Source organism: Cynoglossus semilaevis, chromosome 11 (genome assembly GCF_000523025.1).
Source record: "Cynoglossus semilaevis isolate Cse_v1.0 chromosome 11, Cse_v1.0, whole genome shotgun sequence".
Classification (NCBI taxonomy): domain Eukaryota; kingdom Metazoa; phylum Chordata; class Actinopteri; order Pleuronectiformes; family Cynoglossidae; genus Cynoglossus; species Cynoglossus semilaevis.
This window is the reverse complement of record NC_024317.1, coordinates 4,632,952-4,659,816: the sequence shown is the minus strand read 5'-3', so window position 1 is coordinate 4,659,816 and position 26,865 is coordinate 4,632,952. Positions and strand designations below refer to the sequence as shown.

At 37.4% G+C, this 26,865-nt stretch overlaps 2 protein-coding genes across 7 annotated transcripts; both read left to right on the top strand.

The window, feature by feature from the left end:
• The first annotated feature begins 1,159 nt into the window (after positions 1-1,159).
• On the top strand, positions 1,160-9,758 carry arfgap1 (ADP-ribosylation factor GTPase activating protein 1). 2 transcript variants are annotated; one of them, XM_008320073.3, is made up of 13 exons: positions 1,167-1,435; positions 2,129-2,199; positions 2,380-2,489; positions 2,589-2,760; positions 3,189-3,289; positions 3,389-3,478; positions 3,572-3,686; positions 3,758-3,814; positions 3,906-3,938; positions 4,742-4,798; positions 5,869-5,928; positions 6,503-6,558; positions 6,650-9,758. In XM_008320073.3, exons 2-13 carry the CDS (start codon positions 2,140-2,142, stop codon positions 6,987-6,989), a joined length of 1,251 nt encoding a protein of 416 aa, XP_008318295.1. In that variant the 5' UTR covers positions 1,167-1,435; positions 2,129-2,139; the 3' UTR covers positions 6,990-9,758. The 2 variants fall into 2 exon arrangements, with proteins under 2 accessions (XP_008318297.1, XP_008318295.1); XM_008320075.3 differs by lacking the exon at positions 4,742-4,798 and having other exon boundaries at positions 1,160-1,435.
• A 1,020-nt stretch (positions 9,759-10,778) lies between these two features.
• LOC103386060 (engulfment and cell motility protein 2) lies at positions 10,779-26,414 on the top strand. Of its 5 annotated transcripts, none has more exons than XM_025060187.1 (23): positions 10,786-10,874; positions 13,825-13,885; positions 13,994-14,090; positions 14,214-14,254; positions 14,681-14,753; positions 14,851-14,901; positions 15,188-15,357; positions 15,488-15,587; positions 16,302-16,447; positions 17,288-17,366; positions 19,674-19,709; positions 20,044-20,094; positions 20,287-20,409; positions 20,505-20,624; positions 21,020-21,124; positions 21,215-21,323; positions 21,469-21,605; positions 22,494-22,657; positions 22,742-22,854; positions 22,937-23,044; positions 23,151-23,233; positions 23,321-23,398; positions 23,759-26,414. In XM_025060187.1, exons 3-23 carry the CDS (start codon positions 14,013-14,015, stop codon positions 23,957-23,959), a joined length of 2,166 nt encoding a protein of 721 aa, XP_024915955.1. In that variant the 5' UTR covers positions 10,786-10,874; positions 13,825-13,885; positions 13,994-14,012; the 3' UTR covers positions 23,960-26,414. The 5 variants fall into 5 exon arrangements, with proteins under 5 accessions (XP_024915957.1, XP_024915956.1, XP_024915955.1 ...); XM_025060185.1 differs by having other exon boundaries at positions 16,302-16,453; XM_025060186.1 differs by lacking the exon at positions 10,786-10,874 and adding an exon at positions 10,886-10,904 and having other exon boundaries at positions 16,302-16,453.
• Positions 26,415-26,865: the final 451 nt, after the last annotated feature.

The window sequence follows — 26,865 nt, the reverse complement described above, 5'->3', positions numbered from 1 at the left end:
TTATGAATGAAAGTATGTTATATGGACTATAAGATAAGATTTAATGTTATATTGGTCCCTTTGACGTGCAATGTAAAGACTGCAGAATAGAACATTGACTTAAAAGCTGTTGGTAGCGTGAACTGCGTTAAAAATTGTGCTATGGGAAATTTAACTTTTCACTGGTACATTTCTTAAAAAATAAAGATTTTCTTTTTTGTTTGTTTGTTTGTTTGTTTCTCACAGGCAGGGGAGATCTGTAACATGGAACTTGCATGTAGCAGGAAGTGAAACAAGGTACAGTCAAGAATTGCAAAAACGATTGTTTTTGCAGTTTGTGAGTCACAGAGAGAATGACTAGAGATTGATTAATATTTTCCATGGTCAGAACAAACCATTTACAGCAGCAGCAGTAAAGTTATATCAATGTCATCATTTTCTGCAGAGACGAATGTAATTAGATGAAACATCAGGATACTGAAGAGCCGGAAAACAGAGATAAAGTTTTATTGATAGATATTGATAGAGTTTATTGAATAGAAAGTTTTATCAAATAGATACATTGTTGATAATGAAGCTCCACATGGCACTTATTAATCTCATGTTGTTTTACTCTGTGATAAATGATTATATTTTGTTGTCAAGGAGACAAGTGTTGTTGATGATTAATGATCTGTTCTGTTTTTTATTCAGATAGCCCATTTAATTTTAGTCTATGGAAAAAAATTAGGTTAGAAATTATTCATTTTTATTGGTCTATATCCCGGCACAACACAACAGAGTTGGTGTTTTATAACCTGCTGTATTGTATGATAATGATAATACTCTCTTCAATACGTTTTTCACATAGACATAATTCTTCTTAGACCTAACATTAACTTCTTCTTTTTCCTTTGGCTTTGTCCGAATTCTTCTTAGACCTAACATTAACTTCCTTTGGCTTTGTCCGTTTTTTTCAGACTTAACATTAACTATTACTAGTTAATTTTTTTTAAATGTTATATTACCATAATCCTTACAGAGACTCTAATAAGAACCGTATTCTGATCCTCTAACTCCAAAATAAATCCATGACATCAAATTCACTCTTACTTAAATCTCCACAAGTACTCTTACTTATCTCTCCATAAACAAAGCTGTCTACAAAAAATAACCAATAACCACCACTGCCGTCGGTGGCGCTAGTAACATTTTTTAGTTTGCCGCGCGCCCTAAAATAGAAAAGTGAAGAAGACAATGAGGAAAGAGGAGGCCGGGTTCCCAGAGTTCTCTGCACTGCCAACGTATGCAAACAGGATGATGGCTACCGGTGTTTGAAACAAACTCTCTTTTTTAAACCCCCGTTGTGTGTCAGTAAACTTTTTTTTTGTCCCTCCGAGAGAAGAAAACATCCTCTGCAGGGGTTATCAGCGGAGCTACTGACTCTAAAACCAGCGTCGTCTTCAGTCTCAGACAGGTAACAGAACAACATAGCTTGTGGCTAACGTTAGCATATATATTCACCTGCCATTTCGAGTCTAGTGACTTGAATTCATCATATTTGATCCTTGCGTTTGAATTCAAACGATCCTTTTTTAATTCACTGCCTTATCCGACACGCCACGGGGTTCTTATACTATGATATTTTCTGACGTCGGGCCGCCTTGTGGGTCTGTAGTGTTGGTTACGACTTGACACGACGACACTTCATGTGATTTGAGAGATATTTCTCTTAATATACCAACACTCGTGCTCGATCTCTCTGTATGTGATTTAAATTTGATTTACATTCAGACGTTGAACTAAAGAAGTTACCAATACCTGAGATTCCAATGGCAGAGCTGAAAACAATTTTAAGGGACATATAACATAACCAGCAACCCCTCAGGGTACACTGATTTCTTCTGGTAACCCAGCAATTAGCAGTGATTTTTTTTTAAACAAAATAATTACTTTGTTGTCAATACACTTGCTTTTGCAAATATTCACTACTACACTCTGTATATTTTGGAATGTAAAACAATTTGTAGTAATTACCTTTTTTTTTTAAGCACTCTGTATATTTTGGAATGGAAAACAATTTGTAGTAATTACCTTTTCAATTTTATTACTTTAGTTACACCATATTAAATTCACCCAGTAATTAATCGTCTTTTGCAATGTCTTGCAGTGTGGATTGAAATGGCAAGTCCAAGGAGCAGAAGGGTTCTAAAGGAAGTGAGAACTCAGGATGAGAATAATGTAAGATCTAATGCCACACGCGCACACACACCAGAACAAGAAACTACTAGATGGAATTATTACATTTACCTGTTAGAAGTAGAAGTTGAACTTTGCTTTGGAGAGGAACACGAGTGTAATGGACACAGATTTACTCAAAATGTACACAAAATCCTAAATGTATGTTTGTCCTTCCTGCAGTTGTGTTTTGAATGTGGGGCTTTTAACCCTCAGTGGGTCAGTGTGACGTATGGCATCTGGATCTGTCTTGAGTGCTCTGGCAAACACAGAGGCCTTGGAGTTCATCTCAGGTAAGAACCTTGACACATGGAGTTTGCATTTGTAACAGACCAATTCTAAAGAACTCCTCCATTCAAGTGTTTGGTAACTCGTGTGTGTGTGTTGGTCAGTTTTGTGCGCTCTGTCACTATGGACAAGTGGAAAGACATAGAGCTTGAGAAGATGAAAGCAGGTGGGAATGGAAAATTTCGCCTATTCCTCGAACTCCAAGATGACTATGATCCCACCTGGAACCTGCAGGAGAAATACAACAGCAAAGCTGCTGCGCTGTTCAGAGACAAGGTGAGCTGTGTTAACCCAAACATTTTCTGATAATATTGTGTTTTTTCCTACTGAATCAGAGCCACATATGTATGTCCTTTACTAAATAACTATTCTGGTATTCCATTTGCAGAATCATAAGAAATTAATTTCATGCTCTAAATAACTCTACTGTCCTTAGTGAGAAAGTATAATTAAAATATTTTCTCCTTATTCTTTTAGAATAAAATGAAGCCTTGGATACTTTTTTAAAATTTGAAATGTTAAACTATAATTAATGTTTACGTTCACCAGTGTGAGCTTTTATTTTGATAGAATGTATTGTAGAAAGTAAAGTTGTCCCAATGTTATTTCTACAAATCAATACTAGTTAGAGTATTTTCAGTTGTGTACTTAGCAATACCAAGTACCATCACGAATACTTATTGACAGAATGCTGCATATGACAGGTTGCAACTTTAGCTGAGGGCAAAGAGTGGTCCATCGAGACGTCGCCTGCCAGAAACTGGACATCTCCCCAACCCAAGACCAGCCTTTCCTCCTCTCATCGGTACAAGAAACCTTCATTTTTAAAAATATTCAGGCCTTGTTAATAAGTCAAACAGGAGGATGTCAATATAAACAATTCTGTTCTGTTTTTTATTTTTAGCTCTGTAGGAGGATCTGGACAAAATTCAGCAAAATCTGGTGATAAAGCTTTTGAAGACTGGCTGAGTGATGATGTCAATTCTTACCAGAGGTGAGCGTCTCCTACTGTGGAAGTTCATTACAATACCTAGTAAACCTCCTGTGTTTAAAAAAAAAATCTCTGTAATTCTTTTCTCATTTTTAGTGGAGGAGGTTACAGTGGCAATCAAGAGAATCGCTACGTTGGCTTTGGCAACACTGTGACTCCAGAGAAGAAGGAAGACGACTTCCTGAACAACGCCATGTCCTCTATATATACGGTATTCCTTTTTGCTAAGTTCAAACATGGAGTTGTCACTTCCTTTCTTCCTGACCATGTCTTTTTCAACAGGGGTGGAGCAGTTTCACTGTTGGCGCCAGCAAGTTCGCCTCCATTGCTAAAGATAATGTAAGCTTGTTATATAAGGTCATAGGTTTTGCATGTGAATTAAATTTACAAATACAAAACAATGATTTTTTTACTTTTTCTCCACTACCAGACGACAAAACTGGCCAACCAAGCAACTCTAAAGGTAAGACTAACGTATGCATTAGACATAAATATTATCTTCGTACTTTAAACATAAAGCTTTTGTAAAAGTAGTTTTTCTTTGTGAATTTGTTAACGTGCTATGAAAATTCTTAAACTCTAACAAATACGACTACTTTTACTCTCTTGGCCTTCTTTGGATGTAGTTGAGGGGTTATAAAGCTCCCCCAGAACCGGTAAAGCAAATAACAGGCGCATGCAGCTTTTTTTTATTTTTTTTATTTTATGTACCCATGTCATCCACCATCTTTATTTTTGGCTCAGTTCATGTGCTACAGCTTTTACATTTAAAACAAGGCCTAGAAAGGATTGACAATATTATGAGTTTGGCATTGTCTTGAATCCATACTCTTAATATGTCAATGTTATGCTAACTCATAAAGTTTTTTGTTCGTGCATGACAATTTTTGTGGTAAATGCAAACACTGATGAATGTGTAATGGATTCAAAGAACTGAATATTTTTGTTTAGGAATTAGCTTTTTTTCTGGTGAACACTGTTTCAAATAAATCATAAACTCTTTTGTAGAATACAGGCGCCTTAAAAACAAAACAATACTTGTTTTTATAAACCAGACAGGGAAAATGTAAAGGCTCGAAGGATGTTTACGTTGAGAAAGTGTTTTTTGAACCATTACACCCTCTGGTGCTTGTCTGCCGTCATTGTAATTGGGGAATGGTGGTCACTTTGTGCAACGGCAGAACAAATGGCTCAGTGTGTTGCACTGCAGGGAATGTACTGAACGTGTTTCATTCAAGTTACTTCTCCTCTCTGACTTCCAACTAGGCCACAGAGTTAGGACAGTCATTAAATGAGAATGTTATCAAGCCAACGCAGGAAAAGGTAACAGTGCTGTGTGTGGTTGTTGATATGGTGGCGGGGGTGTAGTGCTTTAGGAAATACACAGCTTTCAGATGTAAAATGTCCGCTACTTTCTTCACTGCTTGGCACTTCTACCTCTGCTGTTGAACGTCAGCTCACATTAGACGTCAAATGCTACAAACAGGAGGGAATACTTTTTGAGAACAGGTGTTTGGCAATTTAACTCTACACAGTCACTGGATTAAGAAAAAAAGGTATATTAATTATGTCTATACATATATAGGTATATTTATGTTTTTCAAACATTTAGAAAAAGTATGCATGATTTTTTTTGTTCCTTTTGTTGTAAGTCCTAATATTTTAATCCGGTTTAAAATACACAAATCTAATTTAGATGCAAAGGTTTCATCCTAAATAATGTCTTCTGTCAATTAAACAGAAAAGATACATGAAAACATAAATAGACAAATAAATGAAATGCTGGTTATGCACCATGTCTAAAAGACACAACCTGGAGCGCTTCACTTGACAATCGCCATCTTACAGGCATCCTCAGTGCAGCATGTTTGAGAGTTCTGTTGAAATGAGCCTTTCTTTTGTTATGCATGGTATTGGTCATATCACATCGAGTCTTTTGTGCATAGATGCTTTCACACAGTTGCTCTAACTCTTATTGTCAAGTGGGCAGCTTCTGGATGTGCCTCCATGAGCTTCAAAGAACAGTTTGTTTAGATAGATTTTTACAATTGATTCGGTGACTGTGAGAGAACAAAATGCTTTTGTCGTCTAATGTACTGCAGACACTGGTATATAATATGGTTATAATGTGGTTTGATTCTCTTTTTCATCTCTTACAAAATAATAGTGATTTTATTACTGCCCTCGGATGAATAATCAATAATCTGTAATATAACATTGGACTCAAACTAAAATCATGTCCATTTTTTTCACTGATTCTCTTCCTAACACACAAAATCCTTGCAGCACAGAATTTTCTTCTCCACGTGCTCTGTTTGTCATGCAGTTGGAGATTGTTCTGTGTTTATGAGTTTTTGTAATAGTTTTCCATCAATTGATTTACATCGATACAGGTCAAAGATGGCAAATTGCTAGATGAAATGACAGTCAGCATCACTGGGCTGGCAAACAAGGTAGGACAGGCAGATGTCTGCCATGTTACAGAGCTGCAAAACCTCTCTCTCAGGCCAGAACAGCCGCTTTATTTAAATAGCAGTGTGACGAGACCAGCACAGATCACAATCACACTTCACTTCCTGGAAGACTGGTTTTGCAGCAACTGATAGATGTTCATGAAATGATACTAATGTCTGTAATCTCATTTCTCTTGCTGCCCTTATTGTTATGGTGGTGAGTACTGTGTTAGAAAGTGTTTCTCTGTTAGTGCTGTTGTTAGTAAGTTACTGATATTTCTCTAGTCTATTTTATAAGTTGTTATTGGTGTCAATAATCAAGATAAATCAACATTCTGAGATATGACAAACCTTTTTTTATTTTGCTAAAAAATATATTATAAATGCAATCAGATAGATGTATGAGTTTCACACTTGTTTCTTGTTTGTACTCATCCCAATGGAAAAATGTCAAAAGAAATATGTAAAAGTAAAACTCAGTAATTAGCTAAATAAGTTAGTTTACTTTAGTAATTGTCTTAACAGTGACTTGTTGAATGTTGGAGAGAATTTCGTTAACTTGCATCCTCTTTAGGTCCAGGGAGCTGGTGCAAAGTTGTCTAACATGTTCTCTGGAAAACCTGAAGATGGGTAAGAGGAAACTGCATGTACATAAAATCCTTCACACAAATGTTAATACATAAACTAATGAGGCTTGGATTGACCTCCTGATGTTTATCAGCTCTGCTGGAGAAAGCTATCAAAACATGGATGGCACAGAGGGGTATCAGAGCGTTTCTGCCCAGCCTATAGCAAAGGACTTTTGGGAAACCTTTGGCAGCAACACCTCCTTAAAAGCCAAGAAATCTCCCAGCAGTGACAGCTGGACCATCGCTGATAATTCTACAAAGAAGAGCTCTGACAGTTGGGACAATTGGGGCTCCGAGGCAGCATCCAACAACAAAAACAGCACGGAGGAGAGCTGGGAGGCCTGGGACAACAATTGGGAAAATGCAGATGGTAAGACAAAGAAGAGTCCCACAAAACCTGCTGAGGACAACTGGGAGAATGCAGACTGGTAGTGACTTCATAACCATACCTCACACTTTCCCCTGTTCCTCTCCTCATCTCACTTGAGTTGGAGTCAGGAAAAGGAGTTGTCTCTGCATCATTTCTGTCACTTCAGTCAAAGATGTATTAATTTATACAGTAATCCTAGGAACGAGTGAACGAAACCCAGGGTTATGATATGAGCTTATACTAAATAAATAGTCTCAAAATATAAAAATACCATACGACTTATGTCATATGCTGTATATTAATGTAAATCATACACAATGGAGAGAATCCTGATAAGTCGGTGTAGATATGGGTTATAATTTTACTGCCTGAAGTCCTTCAAAAAATAATACACATATTGATGAACAAGATTTATATTATATCATGGGAATAATTCACTGGTTTTGAGCAGATCAGTGATGCATGATATTGACATTTTTACAATGTAATTTTGCATCCCCGGACAATAGAGTTAGATAAATTAGTAACATTAATTCATGTTCAAACGATAATTTCATTCCCTTTATAGTTTCTCACTTTTACTATACAAAAAGTCATTATTTTACTGTTACAAAGACCCTAACGTTCTACCACGCAACGCTGAGAGATACTACTTTGAGATCGGTCACTGTTCCATGCTGGATTTGTGTTACTTGCGGATTTAATACTTGTCTCAAATTGATTAATTTGTTCTCACGGAAACTGAGATTGTTTATCCCATGAATGATTTTACCTACCTTTAACTTTATTCTTGTCTATCGTGTAACTTTACTTTATATATTGTGATTTTATTATTCAGATGGATCTGTGCAACACTCTTCAGCGACGTTTACAGTAGTCTGTTTTATTTGTGGTATATTATATAATTATACACATTGAATTCTTTATGTATTGGTTGGATTGCATTGCTTGTTATCATCTATTGTTTTTTTTTGTTTTTTTTTTTTGTCGTTTTGGACCTTACCTGCAGTGTGGCTTTTGGTTTCTTGAGCCCACTCATCTGCTGTGCTCTCTCTTTATCACTGGGAGTTCCCAACACCTTGATTATGATGCACGTGGATCAAATTTTGGAATGGAAATTTAACACAAATGTTGATTTTTACCTTGGGAAATCTTGAGAGGTTGAATCAGACGGTGTTGTCTGAGACAGTTTGACTATATAAACGGTTACTTTTTGTAGTTAACCGGGTTTATGATGGGACCAGGTTTTTATCTCCACAATCCTGCTCATCCAAACAACAACTAACTGCTCATGTGATAAAGTTACTTTTCATAGTCAGTTGTTTAATCATTTCCAACTTTTAGTATAGTATAAAAGATTTCATCTAAAAACACTCTGCTCATAGCAGTGATATTGTACTGTTGTAAAACTGGAAGTGTAAATTGTTATCTGTGTGTTTTTGTGACAGCTCAACCAATAGGACTGTAACTCATATCCTCAGCCGAGCAGAGAAGCTATTGTAAAATTAATGAGCTTGGAACCAACCCTGTGCACGCTACATCTGTGTCAAGTGTTGTTGAACCTTGAACATTGCTTGTTTAATGTCACAGCTTTCTTCACACTATTAACATCTGATGTAGTGTTGATGAGGCTAATTATACGCTGGACGTTCAAGTCAGGGCTCTCAAAACACTTACAGTTCAATTCTGTTGCAGAAAGAGAGCTGGAAGCTGCTGTCGATTCAAATAAATCTGATACTATTATAAGGGACTAATGATTGTGAATTTGAAAATTTCTAAAATGAACATAATTTATAAAACCAGCTTCTGTAATGTCTGTCACTTTGGTGAGATGACATGTTATATTTCTCCAGCAAAGACTAATAAAAGAAGAGATCGAAATACATAATTTCATGCCCATTTCTACCTCAAAGTTACAGTTTACTGATGAGTACACAGTACCGAACATGTTTTTCTTTTTCCACATTCTAAATTGATTTCAAAGTAGGCCTTACTGTAGCAGACTTGGTTTTTTTCAGTGACCCATTTTGTCTTTGTCAAAGCCAGTATTGTTGTAGTGTAACATCAGTGACGGTGCAATTATACATGAAAACACAACCACTCACTCCTGGCTCATTCATGTTGCTTAACATGTTCATGTTTGATGATGTGTGGAATGCCTTACAATGCCGTGTTAGCGTTTTGTTAATGTTGGTTTCATTTTCATGTGTGTCTGGTGCAGTGAGTTAAAATGACCTTTTAAATTCAACCTGATTATTGTTAGAATTGTTTCAATCAATTTTATAACATGTCATGAAATAGTGAAGCAGAAGGTTTTGAATCATGATGTAAAATCTGGACAAATCTGCAGTATATTTTTGGGGGTTTACTCTAGTTATTGTTAACCCTCAAAATGTGTTACTGAGTGAAATGCATCAAATAGGTCTGGAATGGAAGGTAGAGGAGTTTTTTAATGGTTAATTTTCCATCCACTCATACTAAACTTAAATGTAATGCTCCGGTGTAACATATGTGCTCAGTTGTTTTGTATTTAAACAATATTGAGATTGTCCGTGTGTGTGTTGATGAAACTCAACTGTCAAAAGTCAAAAGGCTATTTTTTGATGTCATGCATGTGATGTAAAATGAAACAAAAGAAATGTCACGCTATTTTCTGATTTTCCAAAGTTGTTTTCTTCAGTGAATTAACGTGCAGTCGTCTGCTTCAAGTTTCACCAGCGGCGGTTCCTTGAGGTGAGCCAGTGTTACAAACTCAGTGGAAGCTGTGGTTAATTTCCTGTACATACACATGGCTTCTGTGTTGAATTAAAATCCATTGTGCTGTGAACGCAGTTGGTGGACTGATGGTGTTTCTCTGTTAATGTAAATTAACTCAATTTAAGTCACAATAAGGAAGTGATATTTGTCTAGTCTATTTTACAAGTTATTTTAATATCAATTATTACTATTTACTCTGTTTTTTGCCTCTAAACTTGCTAAAATTTACTCTGTTTTTTGCCTCTAAACTTACAGTTTAGTACAATGTTTTAATTGATGATTAAAAATGTAACATTAGGTTAAGATTAATCACAAAGTAGTTGTGGGTTAATCATGACTAGTTATGATTAATTGTGATTATTCATGGTTAATCTAGATAAATCAACATTCCAAAATATGACACTAACAAAAAAATTATTAAAATGCAATCAGACAGATGTATGTGTTTCACACTCAATATTTAGCTAAATGAAGTTATTTTTACTTCAGTATTTACTGTGCATCTTGACAGTGCCTTGTTGAATGTGTGGAGACAATTTCTGTGTTGGTAACTTTCATTCTCTCTAGTTCCAGGGAGCTGGTGCAACGTCGTCCTACATGTTCTCGGGTAAACCTGAAGATGGGTAAGATGAAACTGCATTACACTATTCCATAAACTCCTTCATGCAAATGGTAATACTGTACATGAGCTAATGAGGCTTGGGTTGACCTTCTGATTGCTAATGCTATTTTTCTCCTAGTTTTAGGATTTGCTAGTAACTCTACAAAATGTTATTCTATCTATCTATCTATATTATAGCACAGTATTATAACGTATTGCTTGGAAACGAAGTAATATTACTGTACAAAGGACTGGAATTTGATAGAAAACTAGTGAAACACTGAAACTTGAAGTTATGCAAGATTTCTTTAATGTCTAAAACCATAACGATTTGAAGTTTTACAGGCTTAGTTGTAATATTTAAGAACTTAAAATGATCGCTACACTATTTTCATGTTTTAGCTACTTATTCTAACATATCCTAATAAATTATTATTTTTAAAAAATATATTTTAAAACCTAACAATAGAGGTGACATTTTTACTCCGTGTCCCGCCCACAAGGCGTGGAAACGTGCCTGTGCTTTTCCAAAAGAGTTCGGTTGGTTAGAGGGGGACAGTGAAGGCATCATCGATGGCCGGTCTACACGGTGAGTAAAAGCGAGCGTCGACATGAGCCGGTATGTTAAATTTAGTTTAAAATGAAGACAAATATAAATTGGTTCAGAGAAGAAGCTGTTTTATTAGCAGGTGGTGAGAAAAATTAGAGACAAACAGAGAAACAGGGACAGACAGAGAGAGAGAGTGAGAGTCTGCATCTTCACAGCAATGGAGGATCAGACAGAGACTGGCTACATGACTAGAACACAGTATTATTAACCGCCGTTGCTCGGCTTCAACGCCGGCTGTAGCCAGGAGTTGTTCGGCCGAGGTGAGTCAGAGGATGTGGTGAGGACGCAACCGCCATTAACTAGCTACGCTTATCATTCATTTGATTAATGCTCACAACAAGGTTGCAAACGACAGTCGCCGCTGCATCAGTGTAAGTGTGTGTGTTTTCTCTGTTTGTTAAGTGACCAAATCGATTACCAATGTTCAGGTTTTACCCACGTCAATAAGTTGTCGTCCACATTGTCAGCTTCGGTGTTGAAAAAAAAGAGACGTAGTCGTAAACTGACAGAAACGCAGTGATTGTGTGTGTTTGTATATTCATACCTGTTGTTCACATGTGGGGGGGAAAAAAACCCTGCATGTTCATCGTACTCCAGCCGATCTTGGTGCAGAAACTGAGAAGCGATCGTACATTTATATTTCTTGGCAAGTTAAAAATAAGATAATATTAACAAAAAATAAAAATGATTAAGTGACGATTCCAATTGTGGTGGGATGTTTCTAGAAGAGGTTCTTTCTTTCATAAAATCCAAAGAAAAGGGGAATTGCATTGTTTAAGTCAGCAGACATTTTTGTCTGTTTTGTAGAATAAAAGACATACATTATTCACTCAGATGTCTTTAGTGGAAGTTCAGATCTGGACTGCAGGCAGGCCAGTAATGTCGGCAAATATTGTTCTGGTTTGTTCTACAGAAATAGCATTGGTATATAACAGGTATTGATTTATTGTACTACAGTAGCTACTTTGGCTATCAATCCCAGATTGATTGATGAACAGCCATTGCATCAACATGAGTCTATTTAATCAGACCAAATATTCAAGATACGCAAACTTGATTGTTTATTTTTGCCAAGCCAATGACTGGTTTTAGTATTTGAAATTATTCTTTGGGATTATGTCATTGGTGGACATGTAAATGACTGTAGCTGAAGCTGTACACCCTGTCTTCATTTGATCTGTACAGATACAGTGCCTCCTGTCCTGGCACTTCTCCATAGTTCTCTTCTCTCCCTGTCTCTATGCCTGCACTCCCACCCTAGTTAGGAAGCCCCACTTTCCTAACTAGAAGTTCGTATATGTAGCTTCATTATTAATCCTCCTTATCAGGTCGCTTTGGATGAAAGCATCTGCTAAATGCATAAATGCAAATGTAGATCCAATCATTCATGGGCGACACTCATTATTCATCAACATTTTGGATTTGATTTATTATGTTAAATGACTTCTTGCAGAGGAGCTGCTCCTTCTCCCTCTGTTCACTGACAACAATGGTATTTTCTCGAAGTACAGAACAAAAACACTCAGCGAGAGCTTGGGGGAAAAAAAGTACTCCTTCCATCCGTGCTGTTTTTAAAGTCTATTTCTCCTGCAACGGTGTGATAATGGCTCAAATATCCTCTCAGTGTTTGCTCTAATGAAAGCTTTCTGCAATGACTGTGTTCAGGCCTTTAGGGAAACAGTAGTGTTCCTTCACTCTGTGTCAGCCAGCTTCTCTCTGCTTCCTTTATTTGAGAGAGAGAGAGAGGGAGATGTTTTATTTGATGTCATTTATTTAATTGGTGTTTCAGTTGCCACTGGCTCGTCCCTACTGTGCTTCTCTGCATCGTGTTTTCAGGAGTGTTGTTGGCAGAATAAGATATTTATTTTTATATATATATATTTTTAGAGAGACATGCTGTTATAAAAATTCAGTATTAAAAGTAGTGCGTTTTTTTTTTTAGAGAGAAATGATGTTATAAAAATTCAGTAATAAAAGTATTACCTGCCTATTAAAGATGTGTGGGAACAGCTGCTGGCTAAATAAGTTTGAAAAATGTCAAATACTGTGAATATTTACAAACTCCCTTCAAGAAGGAGTTTATGAATGTGAGCAGCCAGATGTTCTTTCAGCTCCAATGTAAATTATACCAAATCTAAATAGAAGAATATTTAAAATATTTAATTAAAATATCTTCCTACAATATTTGACTTTATATAATAAATATTTAATATGATTTAAACAAAGGAATCATTATATAAATATTGTAGGTGATAAACATGTTCTCTTTAAATGTTTTGTTTTTGCAGTTTTTAAAAAAAATACACATTTTATTTTTACTAGAACATTAAACTCTTGTCCACCACAGGTTTACTTTTTTGTCCAGTCATTGTAGTAGTAGCTTTATTTAAAGTGGGTGAATGTTAAGTACCGGTAAAACTATGTTATGGAACATATAATATAGGACAGTGTCAACCCTTTTTAAATATGCTGTAGATTAAATGTGTTTTTCAGAGGCTGTCAGCTTAAAGGCTGAAAATGTGAAAAATGCTACAGTTTTATTTTTGTCCTTTTGTTTCTTAGTCCTTCACGGTGTGCGCACCATTTTAAGACCGTTTTGCACCAGTTGTAATTAAAGGCTCTGCAGAATCGCTGCACAGACGTCTCAAAACTTAGAAAAGAGTGAACATTGGGTTCATGCCCAAACGACACTCTCATCATCGACACATGTGACTCAGACATGCTGAGCCTTAGCCCTGTCAAGATACTGTGTGTGTGTGTTTATGTGTGTGTGTGGGTGGTTTTTGGAGCACAGTCATGCCTATTGATGCCTTCACTGTCAGCTTCACTTGAGAGGAGGGATATAATGCAGGGAGGCAGCAAACAGGACTTGTGCACTGTGAGGGTTTGCACTGAATTGAGCAGTGCGTGGGTTTTTCTGTGTTCACAGGGCAGCTGGTTTATAGAGCAGGGCTGAGAGAGTGATCGACCCCACAACTCTTCTTTATTAGGTGATGTATGACTTATACTTCATACTGCAGTAGAGGAATGAACCCTAAATACTGTGACATCCTGTGGAGATAAATCCAAATGATTGCTTTCCTTCTTCTCTCCTTCAGGTGTTACAATAACTCAGTGATGCCGCCCCCTGCTGACATAGTGAAGGTGGCAATTGAGTGGCCAGGGGCTAATGCTCAGCTCATAGAGTTGGACCAGGTCTGTGTATAGTTTTTATTTTTATTTTTTTTCTGCAGACTGAACAGAACATCACCAAGCAATAAAAATAATTTTGAACAAAATATTTTTTTCACTGAAACAAGTTTTTTTTAATGTCTGCAGAAAAGACCTTTGTCATCAATAATACGAGAAGTATGTGATGGGTACGTATACTAAACTTTTTTTTTTTAAAGAAAAATACATATAGACTGTTATATAGACTGTTTTTACTTTTACTGAAGTTGTTTTAATGAGTACAGTTGCAGCCAAACTGTTGAACTAAAAGTTACAATGAGATGCGTCCTCGGCAAAAGTTGTACTTTTTAGTTGAGCAGCAGCCGACAAGTAAACAAGGTCATAACATTTTCAGCAAATATTATTTTTACTTCCCTGTAAACACCCACTGAATGTTTCTCCCCCACAGTCTCTGGTGTTAATACATCTGCAGGCTGACTTTCAGTCACCTTCTCTTCATGCAAACTGTATTCCATTATCATATTTCTGCCTGTGTTTTCTGAGATTTTGGCGAGGCGTTTGCACCACTGAAGAACAGTTTTATAATTTTATATTGTTCTCTGTCTTTTCCTCAGCTGGTCTCTGTCAGGATCAGAGCAGTTCGCTTTGCGCTACGCCGATGGTCCTCAGCTTTATATCACTGAGCAGGTGAATGTCAATGGGTTTGATTCCTAACTTTGTGTCTACAGTTTTCTTTCTATAAGGTGGCCTTTATTTGGATGAAATATCTCCTCTTGCCTTTCAGAGTCGTGGTGATATCAAAAATGGAACCATCCTTCGATTAGCCATTTCTCCTGTAAGTCAGATTTTCATTATTTGTAGAATTTGGCGATGTGTATTTTTCCATAGGAGACACTTTCACAGTGCCCACAACACTACAAGCTTGAATTTTGACTTAAAAAATAAACATGAATCTTTTTATGAAACATAGAAACATCTATGTGCTATTCAGAAATGATGTCTAACAAAACAAAACCAACAGATTAGAAAATAAACCCCCTATATCTTTAATATATTAACTTTTTAACCATTAGAATCATCTTCAGCTCTTTAACTTTTTTCTTCTTCTTTCTGGCTGACAGGGCCGTGCTGCGCGTCAGCTCTTGGAGAGGATTCAGTCCCACAGCATCGACGCTCGGCTGGAGGCCCTGAAGGAGCTGGCCAAGCTGTCTGCAGATCCAACCTTTGCCACAGAGTTCATTAATATGGAAGGCATAGGGACATTGGCACGACTTGCAGAAAGTGGCACACAGTGAGAACTATTGCTGTTTTTGGCAGTGATCGCTTCATGTATAATATACAGAACGTCATCAGAGCTGAGAGTAATTTTCTGTAAAGGCCGTGTTGGGAACTAATGACTCTCTGTTCTGTTATTCCTTCAGCTTTGGTGAAATGTTGGCCTTCACCCTCACAGCCTTCCTGGAGCTCATGGACCATGGCATTGTGTCTTGGGACCTAATTTCCATCTCCTTCATCAAACAGGTACATCTGCAAACAAAGACTCATTAGTATTTCAAACAAATCCCAGCTGATATATTTCCACTCTTTTCAAATTACAAGGTTCTCCGTGAACTTCCATTTGACCTCATGTCAGATATGCATATGAGTTTTGAGCAACCCTGTTGTGAAATCCCTAGCGTATTATAACATCTACATTTTTCTCTGCATTTATTTCCCTCTGAATATGATATATGGAAATCTTTAAAGCTCATGTTTACTGACTACAAACAATTTGCTGAGTTTTTCAAGTCTTCTGCATCCATTTTATTTTCAGTTTTTCCACTATCAGTGTAGTTAGCTGGTGGCCTCCAGCTGTGCGGGGTCCCATGTGACATTACCAACAAATCAGCATTTCATTTCCCAGTTTCCATTTGACCTTGTTGCTAGATTTAGTGTCGTTTGCTAGTATTGATCCTGGACAAAGAAGATGTTTTGGTCTCCCCTGGCCACTGGCTCTGTCTCTGTCAAAAACATAGTAATCCTAATAATTGTACAAAATGTAGGATGAAACAGTCAAAAATAACACTTTTCAACGCATTAAAAGGGATTAGTAAGGAGGGATTAGTGTTAGTGCGTTATAACTGTGTCTGTTATGTAATATTTGCTGAAAATGTCCTAGAAAAATCCTGGCGAAGAGTGACAACTCTGTATACAGTTCCCTTTCTTTCTTCTGAGCTTCATGTCTTGTCGTCCCAGATTGCAGGCTACGTCAACCAGCCCATGGTGGACGTGTCCATCCTTCAACGTTCTCTGGCCATCTTGGAGAGCATGGTCCTCAACAGCCACAGTCTGTACCATCGAGTGGCCCAGGAGATCACCGTGGGACAACTCATCGGACACCTGCAAGTGTGAGCACACACACATGCACAGGGGCCTCCAGCCCACTGACGTGGGGCCAGTCGAATGAATGTGGGTGGGGGGTCTGGACGTAGGTTGGCTGGGGGCCACTTGTGTTGTTTTCATGTCATCTTTTAGTTTTTAATCTATGTATTTTAAGTTATGATTAACTTCATTCGTCTTTTTTTACTGCCATAACATTCGTTTATCTTTTTTTTTTTAAAACCAAAAACCGTCAACTTAAATCATTCTTCCTCCTTTTTCTAAATGCAAATATTTAGCACAAAGTGAGAGGAAGTTAATTGTTAAATCATTGATTAATTGACTGACTCACTGGCCAAAAAAACAACTCACATCCAAAAACCTTAAATTGTAATAAAAACTACACTCTGTTTTTGGATTTCTCTCCTTATTTCAAGAAAAGAGCCTGAGAATAAATGTGCTTTCAGCGACAAAGTAACACTCAGGAAGAGTTCTTCATCATTGAGTTAACGCTGTATAAAAGGAGCATCTATCACGGGCTCAGTTTTTGCCAGCAGGTATAAACTAAGGTCACAGCTCACAACCTTGTACTGAGACCTGATGACATGACCGTGTGTTGGAGGTAAAAAAAAGGAGTTTGTAAATTATTACAAAAAAGGAGGAAATCCGACAGTGCAGAAATCTGCTCGGAAGACATTCAGTTTTAAAGAATAAAAGTGTAAATATGTTATTTTAAAAAACCTTTCTCCATTCATTCTCACATCATGTGTCTGTGTGGTCTCAGCTGTGTGTGGAGTTGTGTGTGGAGCTCTTTGGAGCGTGATGCTTCTAACTGGTTGTTCTGATGCTGGACTGTCCTTCAGGTCAAACCAGGAAATCCAGACGTACGCCATCGCTCTCATCAATGCACTTTTCCTGAAGGCGCCAGAGGACAGACGACAGGTCAGTGAACGCCTCTCGCAACACGGAGTTCGTGTAACAGACATCAAACATGTCACTGCTAAACTAGTTTTTTTTGTTCCTGTAAAACATTTAAAAAGGCTCACTCTTCACTCACACTCACTCACATTTGTCCAGTTAATCTCATCACCTCACGTCTGTCATGTTGAAGATTCTGTCTGAAACTCATTGATGTTCATAAACAGTACTCACCTTCCTACTAATATGCTGCATTTGTACTGCGGGTAGTTAAAAGATAAATGGCTGAAGGATGACTGTGTCAAATTAACAAAGATCTGGGAGGAGATACATGCAGATTGCTGGATTATTTTTAGGCTCAGTTCAAGAATAAAACTGCTGCATTCTCTATATGTCAAGGACCGGCTCTGCTGACATTCATTAATTTATCCCACCCTTCCTCTGCGGTGTAGGCAGAAATGAACATAAACAGTGTCAAACTATTACATAACAATTACGTTGAAGGTTGTAACAGTGAGTGATGAATCTGAAATATGTGAGGAGCTCACACAGATCAAGGCTTTTCTTATGTTTTGACCCATTCTAACGAGTCTCTTCTCACTCTGCATTGACAACATTTTGTAGGCACCTCACATAGTGCAACCGGGCAACTGCACTACTTCATTCCATCTCCTGCTCCATTTGGTCCCTGTGTGTGTGTGTTTTGTTACTAAAATATCTTATCTCATCTAAATAAAAAAAAATAAAAAAATTCTCCGTCTCACTGGATGACGATTTTCCAAACAGCCACAGAAACTTCTAAGGTGTCATCGGTATAAGATATTTTAATGTGTAACATTGTTGGCATACTATTTTTGGGTTGTCTGGAAGTCAGTTTGTTTGTTTGTTTTTACCAGTAAACACAGTACTGCCAAAATGGCTGAAGTTCAGGTGGCCCAAAGTCAAGGTCACAACTGTTCTGGTGGTGGAACCTCTGACAATAAGTTGGTGTGGAATCGTCAGTCCGTGTTAAATATAATCAGACTCCACAGTGACTGTTTAAAATATTTGAAACGGTGACAGTTTTTCTGCCTTATTTCTCTCATCACAGTCGTCTGCAGTATGACATCAGCGCCGCTCTGTGTCTGTGACAACAGGCTTGATGTTTTCTCTCTTGTTGAACCTAATTTGGGAGAGTATGAATCATTTGAGGAAAGTGAGGAAAGGTGTTCTTTTCAGACACTTTGAGAGAGGGAGACACAGATGGAGCGGATATTTCTTTACAAGCTAATGCACTGATTAACACCGGCACAAACATAACGTCTCATTGGCCACATTAATACTGTGCTAACCTTCTGATGACCTGGGAACTTTACTTTAATTTTCAGCCTATTTTATCACATAAACCACAGATTTGAAAATGTGAACCATTGACCTTGCCCACTCAGCAGCTTTTAAGTTGCACCACTGCCACCTACTGTGTATTTTACTGAAGTGTTTCAACTAGAAATTGGATACAGTCGACCCTCGCTGTATGTTCGGCTGTCATGCCCTCAGTGCATCACGGGTTTTAAATGTTTGTTTTAAATGTTTTCTTGTATTGCGGATTTCTGCGGTGTATATAAAATGTTATACATTTCCAATATTTTCATTATTTTCATAATAAAAAAAATTCTAAAAAAAAAACAGTAAAAATTATAGTAAAAAAATAAATAAAAGACATTTTGTAACGCATACATACAGGGCATTGCAAGATTCATTTGTGAAAGTTTTGCTGTACGACGCCTCCTAAAGTGTTAATATATACGTAGACAATGTAATAACTATCGCGTATCTACTTTGCGATTTTTGGCCTATTGCAGGCGGTCTTGGAACATAACCCCTGCATTACAGCAGGGACCACTGTAATGGGTACAAAATAAGACTTGATAGCGTGCCTTCAGATAAACATCCTGCACAGTCGTCAATTCTATATTATTATTAAAAAAAAATCCTGAATACTGCAGCAGGACGTTCCAGTGCTCTATGAAGGGTGTACTGCATCAGTATGTGGTACGTTGTCATTTCACTGATGCAAAAAGGCTCAATAGAAATGTGAAAGTGTGTTGAAACATTTTTGGTCACATGATTGTGAAGTGATGTAACATTAGATGTTAATCCCACTGCTCTACTCCAGGGTATAAATGTGGGGTTTTTATCTCTGTGGTTTGTCTTGTTTCACACCTTTATTCTGTTGCACGCTGCGTCAGTGATAGTTCTCTGTATCTCATGATCTGTCTGTGTTTGTGTGTCCACTCTCTGTTCTCATTATATGTTCCACCCACATCCCTCCTCCCGTCCTTCCACCTGTAGGAGGAGTATACTAACCCTCTGGAGCAGCACCTCACTGTGAGTACACATCCCTCGGCATCTCATACCATCGTCAGCTCTCCTCCGCCTACACGCTGGAGTTCTCACCGTCTCATAAAAAAAAGTTGCTGCACAATCAGAATGAGAAGGATTCGCAGTGCACTGCAGATGGCGGCAGAAACATTCGACTCCGACCACATTCACTTTCACAGATGCATGTGAACTAGAACAGATGCACAGTTTTGGATTGTTGCTTAATTTCACGAGCTGTTTACTATTGTCATTTATCTGTTTGTAGACTGTAAACAAACTACACCAGCAGGACGTCTCTGCACATTACTGTTGTACTATTTTCTGTTTCTCTTTCACCTAGGAAATGGCGAGCACTTTGGCCCAAAAACACTTACGCTCCATCATCCTAAATGTGAGTATCAATTCAGAATTTGGTTGATAATGACAGACATCAAATCCCACTCATTGACATAGGAGTCAAATTATATTCAGTTCAACACAACAAAATGACCCTTCATTCTTTGCCTGTATTTTTAATTTTAAAGTTTTAGTTCATTTTTCTAATGACGTGGAGATTTAAATCTAACACCTGTTCTTTTTACAGCACGTCATTCGCGGAAATCGACCAATCAAAGCTGAAATGGCACATCAACTGTACGTACTGCAGGTGTTGACCTTTAACCTTTTAGAAGAGCGTATGATGACCAAAATGGATCCCAACGACCAGGTGAGATTTTTATCTTTCTAAAAAAAAAACAAAAAACACCACAAACACTTTTGCATCATTTCTGATTTAATTTAAAACCTAATTTTGTGACTCAGGCCCAGAGAGATATCATTTTTGAGCTGCGGAGGATCGCCTTTGAGGGAGAGAATGACCCAACTGGTACAGAGAAGAGGAAGGCCATGTACACCAAGGACTACAAGATGCTGGGTTTCACTGTGAGTCTCGATGTTCATTTCTCCAGAAACGTAGGAAGTCTACAAAACTGACTGAACAGTGGGCAGCTGGTTGTGGTGAAAAGCCGTTTTAGAGAGCTGTGTAATGTAACAAAAAACTAAATTTAATTTGTTAAACCACTGGAAATGATTGATTATGATTATCATGCAAAAGGCCTAAGACAATACTTTTAATGTTTTCTGTAATAAATTAAATTTTGCAGAACATCCTGACAATTTAATGTTTCTGTATAAATCAATACTTACCAAATGGTGTAGCTGTAGCATTAAAAAAAAAAAGAATAACCATAATTTTAATCATTACGTTATATGGAAAAAAAAAAAAAAAAAAGAATTACCATGATTTTAATCATTACGTTATACCTTTTCAAATGCAGAACCATGTGAATCCAGCCCTGGATTTTACCCAGACTCCTCCTGGGATGCTCGCTCTGGACAACATGCTTTACTTGGCCAAAGTTCACCAGGACACGTACATCAGGGTCAGTCTTGGCAGTCGTCTGATTGTTCACACAGAAGAGAGAGGATTAGAGGTCAACCGTGTCTGACAGTGTCTCCCCTCTCAATGACAGATTGTCCTGGAGAACAGCAGCCGCGAAGACAAACACGAGTGTCCATTTGGCCGATGTGCCATTGAACTCACCAGAATGTTGTGTGAGATTCTCCAGGTTGGAGAGCTGCGTGAGTAAATCTGTGTTAGACAGGTTGGAGTCAGGGCTGTTGTGGTAACCGTGAAAATGCCTGACGCACTGAGAGCAGATAGAACTAGAAAATGGTCGTTGTACATTACCTTATTTTATGCTGAAAGATCTTTCTCTTCACGCAGCTAACGAAGGCTGTAACGACTACCATCCCATGTTCTTCACCCATGATCGGGCGTGGGAGGAGTTTTTCTGCGTCTGCATTCAGCTGCTTAACAAAACCTGGAAAGAGATGAGAGCCACAGCCGAGGACTTCAACAAGGTGACGTTGAGGCACCGATGAGTGCAGTTTAATCTATTTTTTTGGGAGGAAAGTGTGAAAAAGAGGGAATTGAAAATAACATTAGCTCATAATAAATAACTTCACTCCTAAACAGGACCTATTGCACATGTTTTATCCACAAATAATATGTAGCGCCCCCTGCAGTGACCAATAATTGAGAGTGCTATTTGTAATTTGCAGGATACGTAACAGTCCATGCCCAGAAAAATTAGGAAGGGAGTTTATATTTATAGACCTAAAATTTTAATATTATAAACAGGTTGGTGTCAATTTGTAGGTTTGTTTACGTTGTGGTTTTCACCTGAGGCAGCTGTCTCAACAGTTTGAATATTAAGGATCTGAACATTTTATACTTAAGGCAGGAACTGAAAACGATGTAAGTCGGAGTGTCTTTTGTGCATGTGCTTTTTTCTGCTCCTAATAAGGATTAAAAACTTTTTAAACTTCAAAGCATGTCCTCAGAAGGTTTTCTTGATACTTGGATCAGAGAAGTAGGTCAATCTGAATTCTCGTTTCTCTAAAATAAAGACTGAATCTCCAGGTGGTGAAGTTCTGCAGCAGAACAGCCGTGACTTACTGTAGATCTGCTGCTCTAATCCATCCCTTTTTTTTACTTGTGTTTTTACCAGTAGTTAGAAGCTCCACTTGTTTTACTTGCTCATAATGGGCGAAAAAACATGACCTTTGAGCAAATTCAACCTTTGAGATTAACATTGTTTCATTAGGTAGATGTAGCAGTCATTGTGTGTTTAAAGGGTTTTGGGTTTGATTCCAAACTTGGCTCCTTTAGTCAGTTATAGTTATCACTCCTAAAATGATGATTTTTTTTTTTACCTCATCAAGTCCATGTGTTTTAACCACGACCAGGTGATGCAGGTGGTCCGTGAGCAGATCACCAGAGCTCTGGCCATGAAGCCGTCGTCTTTGGACCAGCTGAAGATTAAACTGAGAGGCTTGAGCTACTCCGAGATTCTACGTCTGCGACAGTCGGAGAGACTGAGTCAGGACGACTTCCAGTCTCCACCCATCATGTACGTTTGTTTGTTTGTTACAGACTCACTTTCACCGTTCATTTTCATGTTGGTTCTCATTTTCTCGTCCCTGTTTGTCAACAGTGAGCTCCGAGAGAGAATACAGCCAGAGATCCTGGAGCTCATCAAGCAACAGCGACTCAACCGGCTGTGTGAGGGAAGCTGCTTCCGCAAGTTAGGCAACCGTCGAAGACAAGGTAGAATCACACTCTCTGAGTCTGGGTTTGACCTGTTGTCACATATGAGCTGCTAACCGTCATTTTTTTTTTTTTTCTGTAGAAAAGTTTTGGTTCTGCAGACTCTCTCTGAACCACAAAGTGCTCCACTACGGTGACCTGGATGAGTCTCCTCAGGGAGAAGTGCCTTTTGAACTCCTCAGTGACAAGAGTGAGTCACAAAATGTCTTTAATATTGAATATAAAACCACATTACAATGCTACCATATTCATACTGTTCTTATAATAAAATGTTTTTTTCCCACATTTCTTTCCAGTTCCTGTGTCAGATATTAAGTCTGTAGTAACAGGAAAAGACTGCCCACACATGAAAGAAAAAAGTGCTCTGAAGCAAAACAAGGTGACACCTGTTTATTATTATTATTATTATTCTTTTTATTGTTCTTGTTGTTGTTATTTACCTAAAGATCTTGTCAATCTGTTTCAGGAGGTGCTGGAGTTGGCCTTCTCTGTTCTCTATGATCCTGATGAAACTCTCAACTTTGTTGCCCCCAACAAATATGAGGTGGGTTTAAGGAAAAAAATTAAAGAAATAATTTTGAATTAGAGTCAAACAGTGGAAGGGTGTTCTGTGCTCCCTCCCACCAGCAGAAAGATCACTGGTTTGATCCTCGGGGTTAGGGTCGTCGCACCAGCGGTGAGTCAGGATGGCTCAATATTGCAGTTACCCTGCGACAGCCCTGCCCCCGGGGTAACTGATGGTCCTTCTGTATGTAGTTATTCTGTCTCTACGACTGGGGTCCTAACACAGCCTGACAAAACATCACCGGTCAAGTTTGTCAGTTTCTCCTAAGGTTTTTTTTGTCTTCATTGTTAAAAATGCTTTTGTTTGTGTGTTTGATATTTCTGTTTATGTTTTGGGCAGTACTGCATCTGGACTGACGGACTGTGTGCCCTGCTGGGCAGAGAGATGGGCAGCGATCTCACACGCAGTGACATAGATACTCTCATCAGCATGGAGATGAAGCTCCGCCTCCTGGACCTGGAGAACATCACCATCCCTGAAGCGGCTCCTCCCATTCCAAAGGAGCCTAGCTCTTATAACTTCACCTATCCTAAGGTTTGAGGTGTGTGTGTGTGAGTGTGTGTGTGTGTGTGTTCCCACTGCATGTACATCACTTGATTGTGATGAGTTAATTCAGTCTCACAATTGGAGAAAGCTACAACTGTGCGAACCAGGAAAAGGCTTCTTCACAGACTTGTCCACTAGTCCACGATCGTGATGCTACATGGTCCATCACATCATGGTCTTTTATTTATAGTTTCTAAAGGAGGTTAGAGATGATGGTCTGTTATAAAGCCGGACCACTGGAGCCTGCAGATATTCACTGATTGAGTGCAGTCTCCAGGCAACGGCTTCATTTCTATTTTACATTCTCTGCAATGGAAGAATTTGGGGAAAAATCAGATGCATGATTCTGCAAAATTAATATTTGTCCAATTGTATTTGATCACAATTTAGCGTAAAGTAGTAACAAAATATTAGTAGTCATTTTCCCAGTACATGTTTTGCATTTATTTAAAATTTTCTTTTAACCGTTTTGAATTTGATATTTTCCGAATGTGTTTATAAACACAGAAGATGTAGATTTTCCTGACTGGTCTCTGAGTTACTGCACAGGTACCACATTATCTGTATAAATGTGATACTGTTAATCATATCCATCAAATAACAACTGTAACTAATACATTTATCTTTGTAAACAAGTGCAGGTCAGAGCCAGTAGAAACAGTAGACAGGCCAGAGATCACACTGCCCTCCTTTGGTACTGCAGTAATTAGCACCTGTTGATTGGTGGTGCTGTAGTCTGTCATCGTGGTCCTTTAGTGAGACATCATTTTCCCAAATTGTCTCAGTTAGTGTTTCTCTGAGGTTCAGCCTAGCTACCATTTTTTCCCCATAATTTTATGGTTTGTTTTTATATAAGATATTACACATGGAACCTTTAGGAGAGCGGATGGATATTAGAGAAGGGCGGAAACATCATATTTTACCAAATATACTTCAATTTAAAGTTAAATACAGTAACAGTCAAGTTAAACATGTCACATGTCATAATGGTGTGTACACAAGACTATTGACTCAACATGTTTCTTCAGCACTATCCCTACTGTTAACACAGTCTTTTGGGGTTTGCTCATATTTGAATATATATGAACCTTTCATGTTAACCCACAGTTACTACATTGCCTTAAGATGACCCCCTGTCTAAATATATCATTATTTTTTGTTAGCTCTGATGATGCACTTTTTTTTTAAATTTCCACTGAGCCCTACCTTATAGTTTACACCTAATGTACACCTCATATTAATTTAACTCACATTGTACTGTATACGTCCAACAGACTGTACTGTGAATGTGAAAGAAATTATTTGAAATATTTTAAAGTATTATTCAGATATGATTATATAAATATATAAAGTAGTTTATATATTCTACAAAATAATATGCAGTCAGTTATTTTTAAAACATACAAAGGGGCCAGATTTCGATGCTACTTTTTCTTAGCGTATCGGTTTTGTTTAAAGATTCTTCACTTTGACATTCCAGCTGCTATTGACGCCTCTGCTGTCCGAAATGTTCCACATCATGAGGTTTTATTGTAGAATTCTAACACAGACACAGACACAGACAAAAAGGGGCAGAACTCGTTTGGTAATGAGAAGAAACTAGTCATAACTGGGCTGTAAATGGCTTAGATTCACCTCGTACACAGTGGTCAGTGAGTTTGACACTGAACCACTGATGTTCTTTCCTACTACCAACAAGAGGTGATTCGATATAAATGCTGACTTTTTTTTTTTTTAAAAGAATGTCTTTGATGACCTGTCGACTTGTTACGTGGTACTAAACACTGTTTTCATTTGTTAATGCAGAGTAGAAATATATTTTTGTATATTATTGTACAAACGTGTCAGCTGTGGGAAGACCAGATGTGAAACTCGATAACACTAATCCCGTCATCACACCGTAGGCCCCATCAGCATGTCTGTTACTGTAGAAGAAGGACTTTTGACACTGGGTAGTTTTTGTAGACTAAAAAAAAAAAAACACCTCAGAAAATGTTCAGGACCCCGTCCACTCCAGCACCCAATGATGATGTCAGTATTAATGTCATTATTTCCTGTAGTTACTCTGCCATAATGTTTGTAAAATTTAAAACAACTGATTAGTTTGACTTATGTGGTTTAGGTTTCACTTTTGAGGTCAGTCAGTGAACGCATAATTTGTTCTTAGAAAATAAAGGCCATTTAAGTTAAAGAAAAAAGGTTATTGCATTGGATGTACTGTAACCGAAGGCCTTGAAAGTTTTGCATCTTACATTCTTTTACAAAACCTTCAAAAATATTTATTTGCACTTGCTAGTGACAGGAAAATGTTATTTGTTGAGGTATAAATAATATACAGTAAACATCAGATATGGAATACATAGAAATGACTTTATGTATATAACGTATTGTGTTGCCTAAATGGAAGAGATGTTGTTTTGTGTGAATAAATACAAAGTCTAAAAAGGAAGAAAATCTTTTGTACAAGCATTTGTAAGTTTTATTTTTCTAAAAATTTGTTTTTAAAAAAAAGTCCCCAATTTTTTTTCTAAAAACTAAAAAAAATCGTTTTTTCAAAAAAAGTTTTTTTAAGAAAACATTTCTGAAAATTTTTCAAAAACGTTTTTTATATTTTCTAAACAAAAAAAAACATTTTTCTAAAAAATTGTAATTTTTTTTTCTAAAAACTAAAGAAGAATTCTAAAAAGCTTTCAAAAACAGGTTTTTTACTAAAAAATATTCTAAACATTTTTTTAAAAAGTATTTTCATTTTTTTCAGATTTTCATCAAAATTTAACAACTGACCAAAAGATTAGCATAATTGTAGTTTATTGTGGCCCTATTGTTTCACTTTTAATTTTCAAAAAACTTCAATTTTTTTTTTTTCTAAAATGTTTTTTTGGGACTTTTTATTTTTTTAG

Coding starts and splice junctions, on each gene's coding strand:
- arfgap1 (XM_008320073.3), top strand. CDS start 2,140: ATGGCAAGTCCAAGGAGCAGAAGGGTTCTAAAGGAAGTGAGAACTCAG. Junction 2,490..2,588: donor GGCCTTGGAGTTCATCTCAG/GTAAGAACCTTG, acceptor TGTGTTGGTCAG/TTTTGTGCGCTCTGTCACTA. Junction 3,939..4,741: donor CCAACCAAGCAACTCTAAAG/GTAAGACTAACG, acceptor ACTTCCAACTAG/GCCACAGAGTTAGGACAGTC.
- LOC103386060 (XM_025060185.1), top strand. CDS start 14,013: ATGCCGCCCCCTGCTGACATAGTGAAGGTGGCAATTGAGTGGCCAGGG. Junction 14,902..15,187: donor TTCGATTAGCCATTTCTCCT/GTAAGTCAGATT, acceptor TCTGGCTGACAG/GGCCGTGCTGCGCGTCAGCT. Junction 20,625..21,019: donor ACAAGATGCTGGGTTTCACT/GTGAGTCTCGAT, acceptor TTTCAAATGCAG/AACCATGTGAATCCAGCCCT.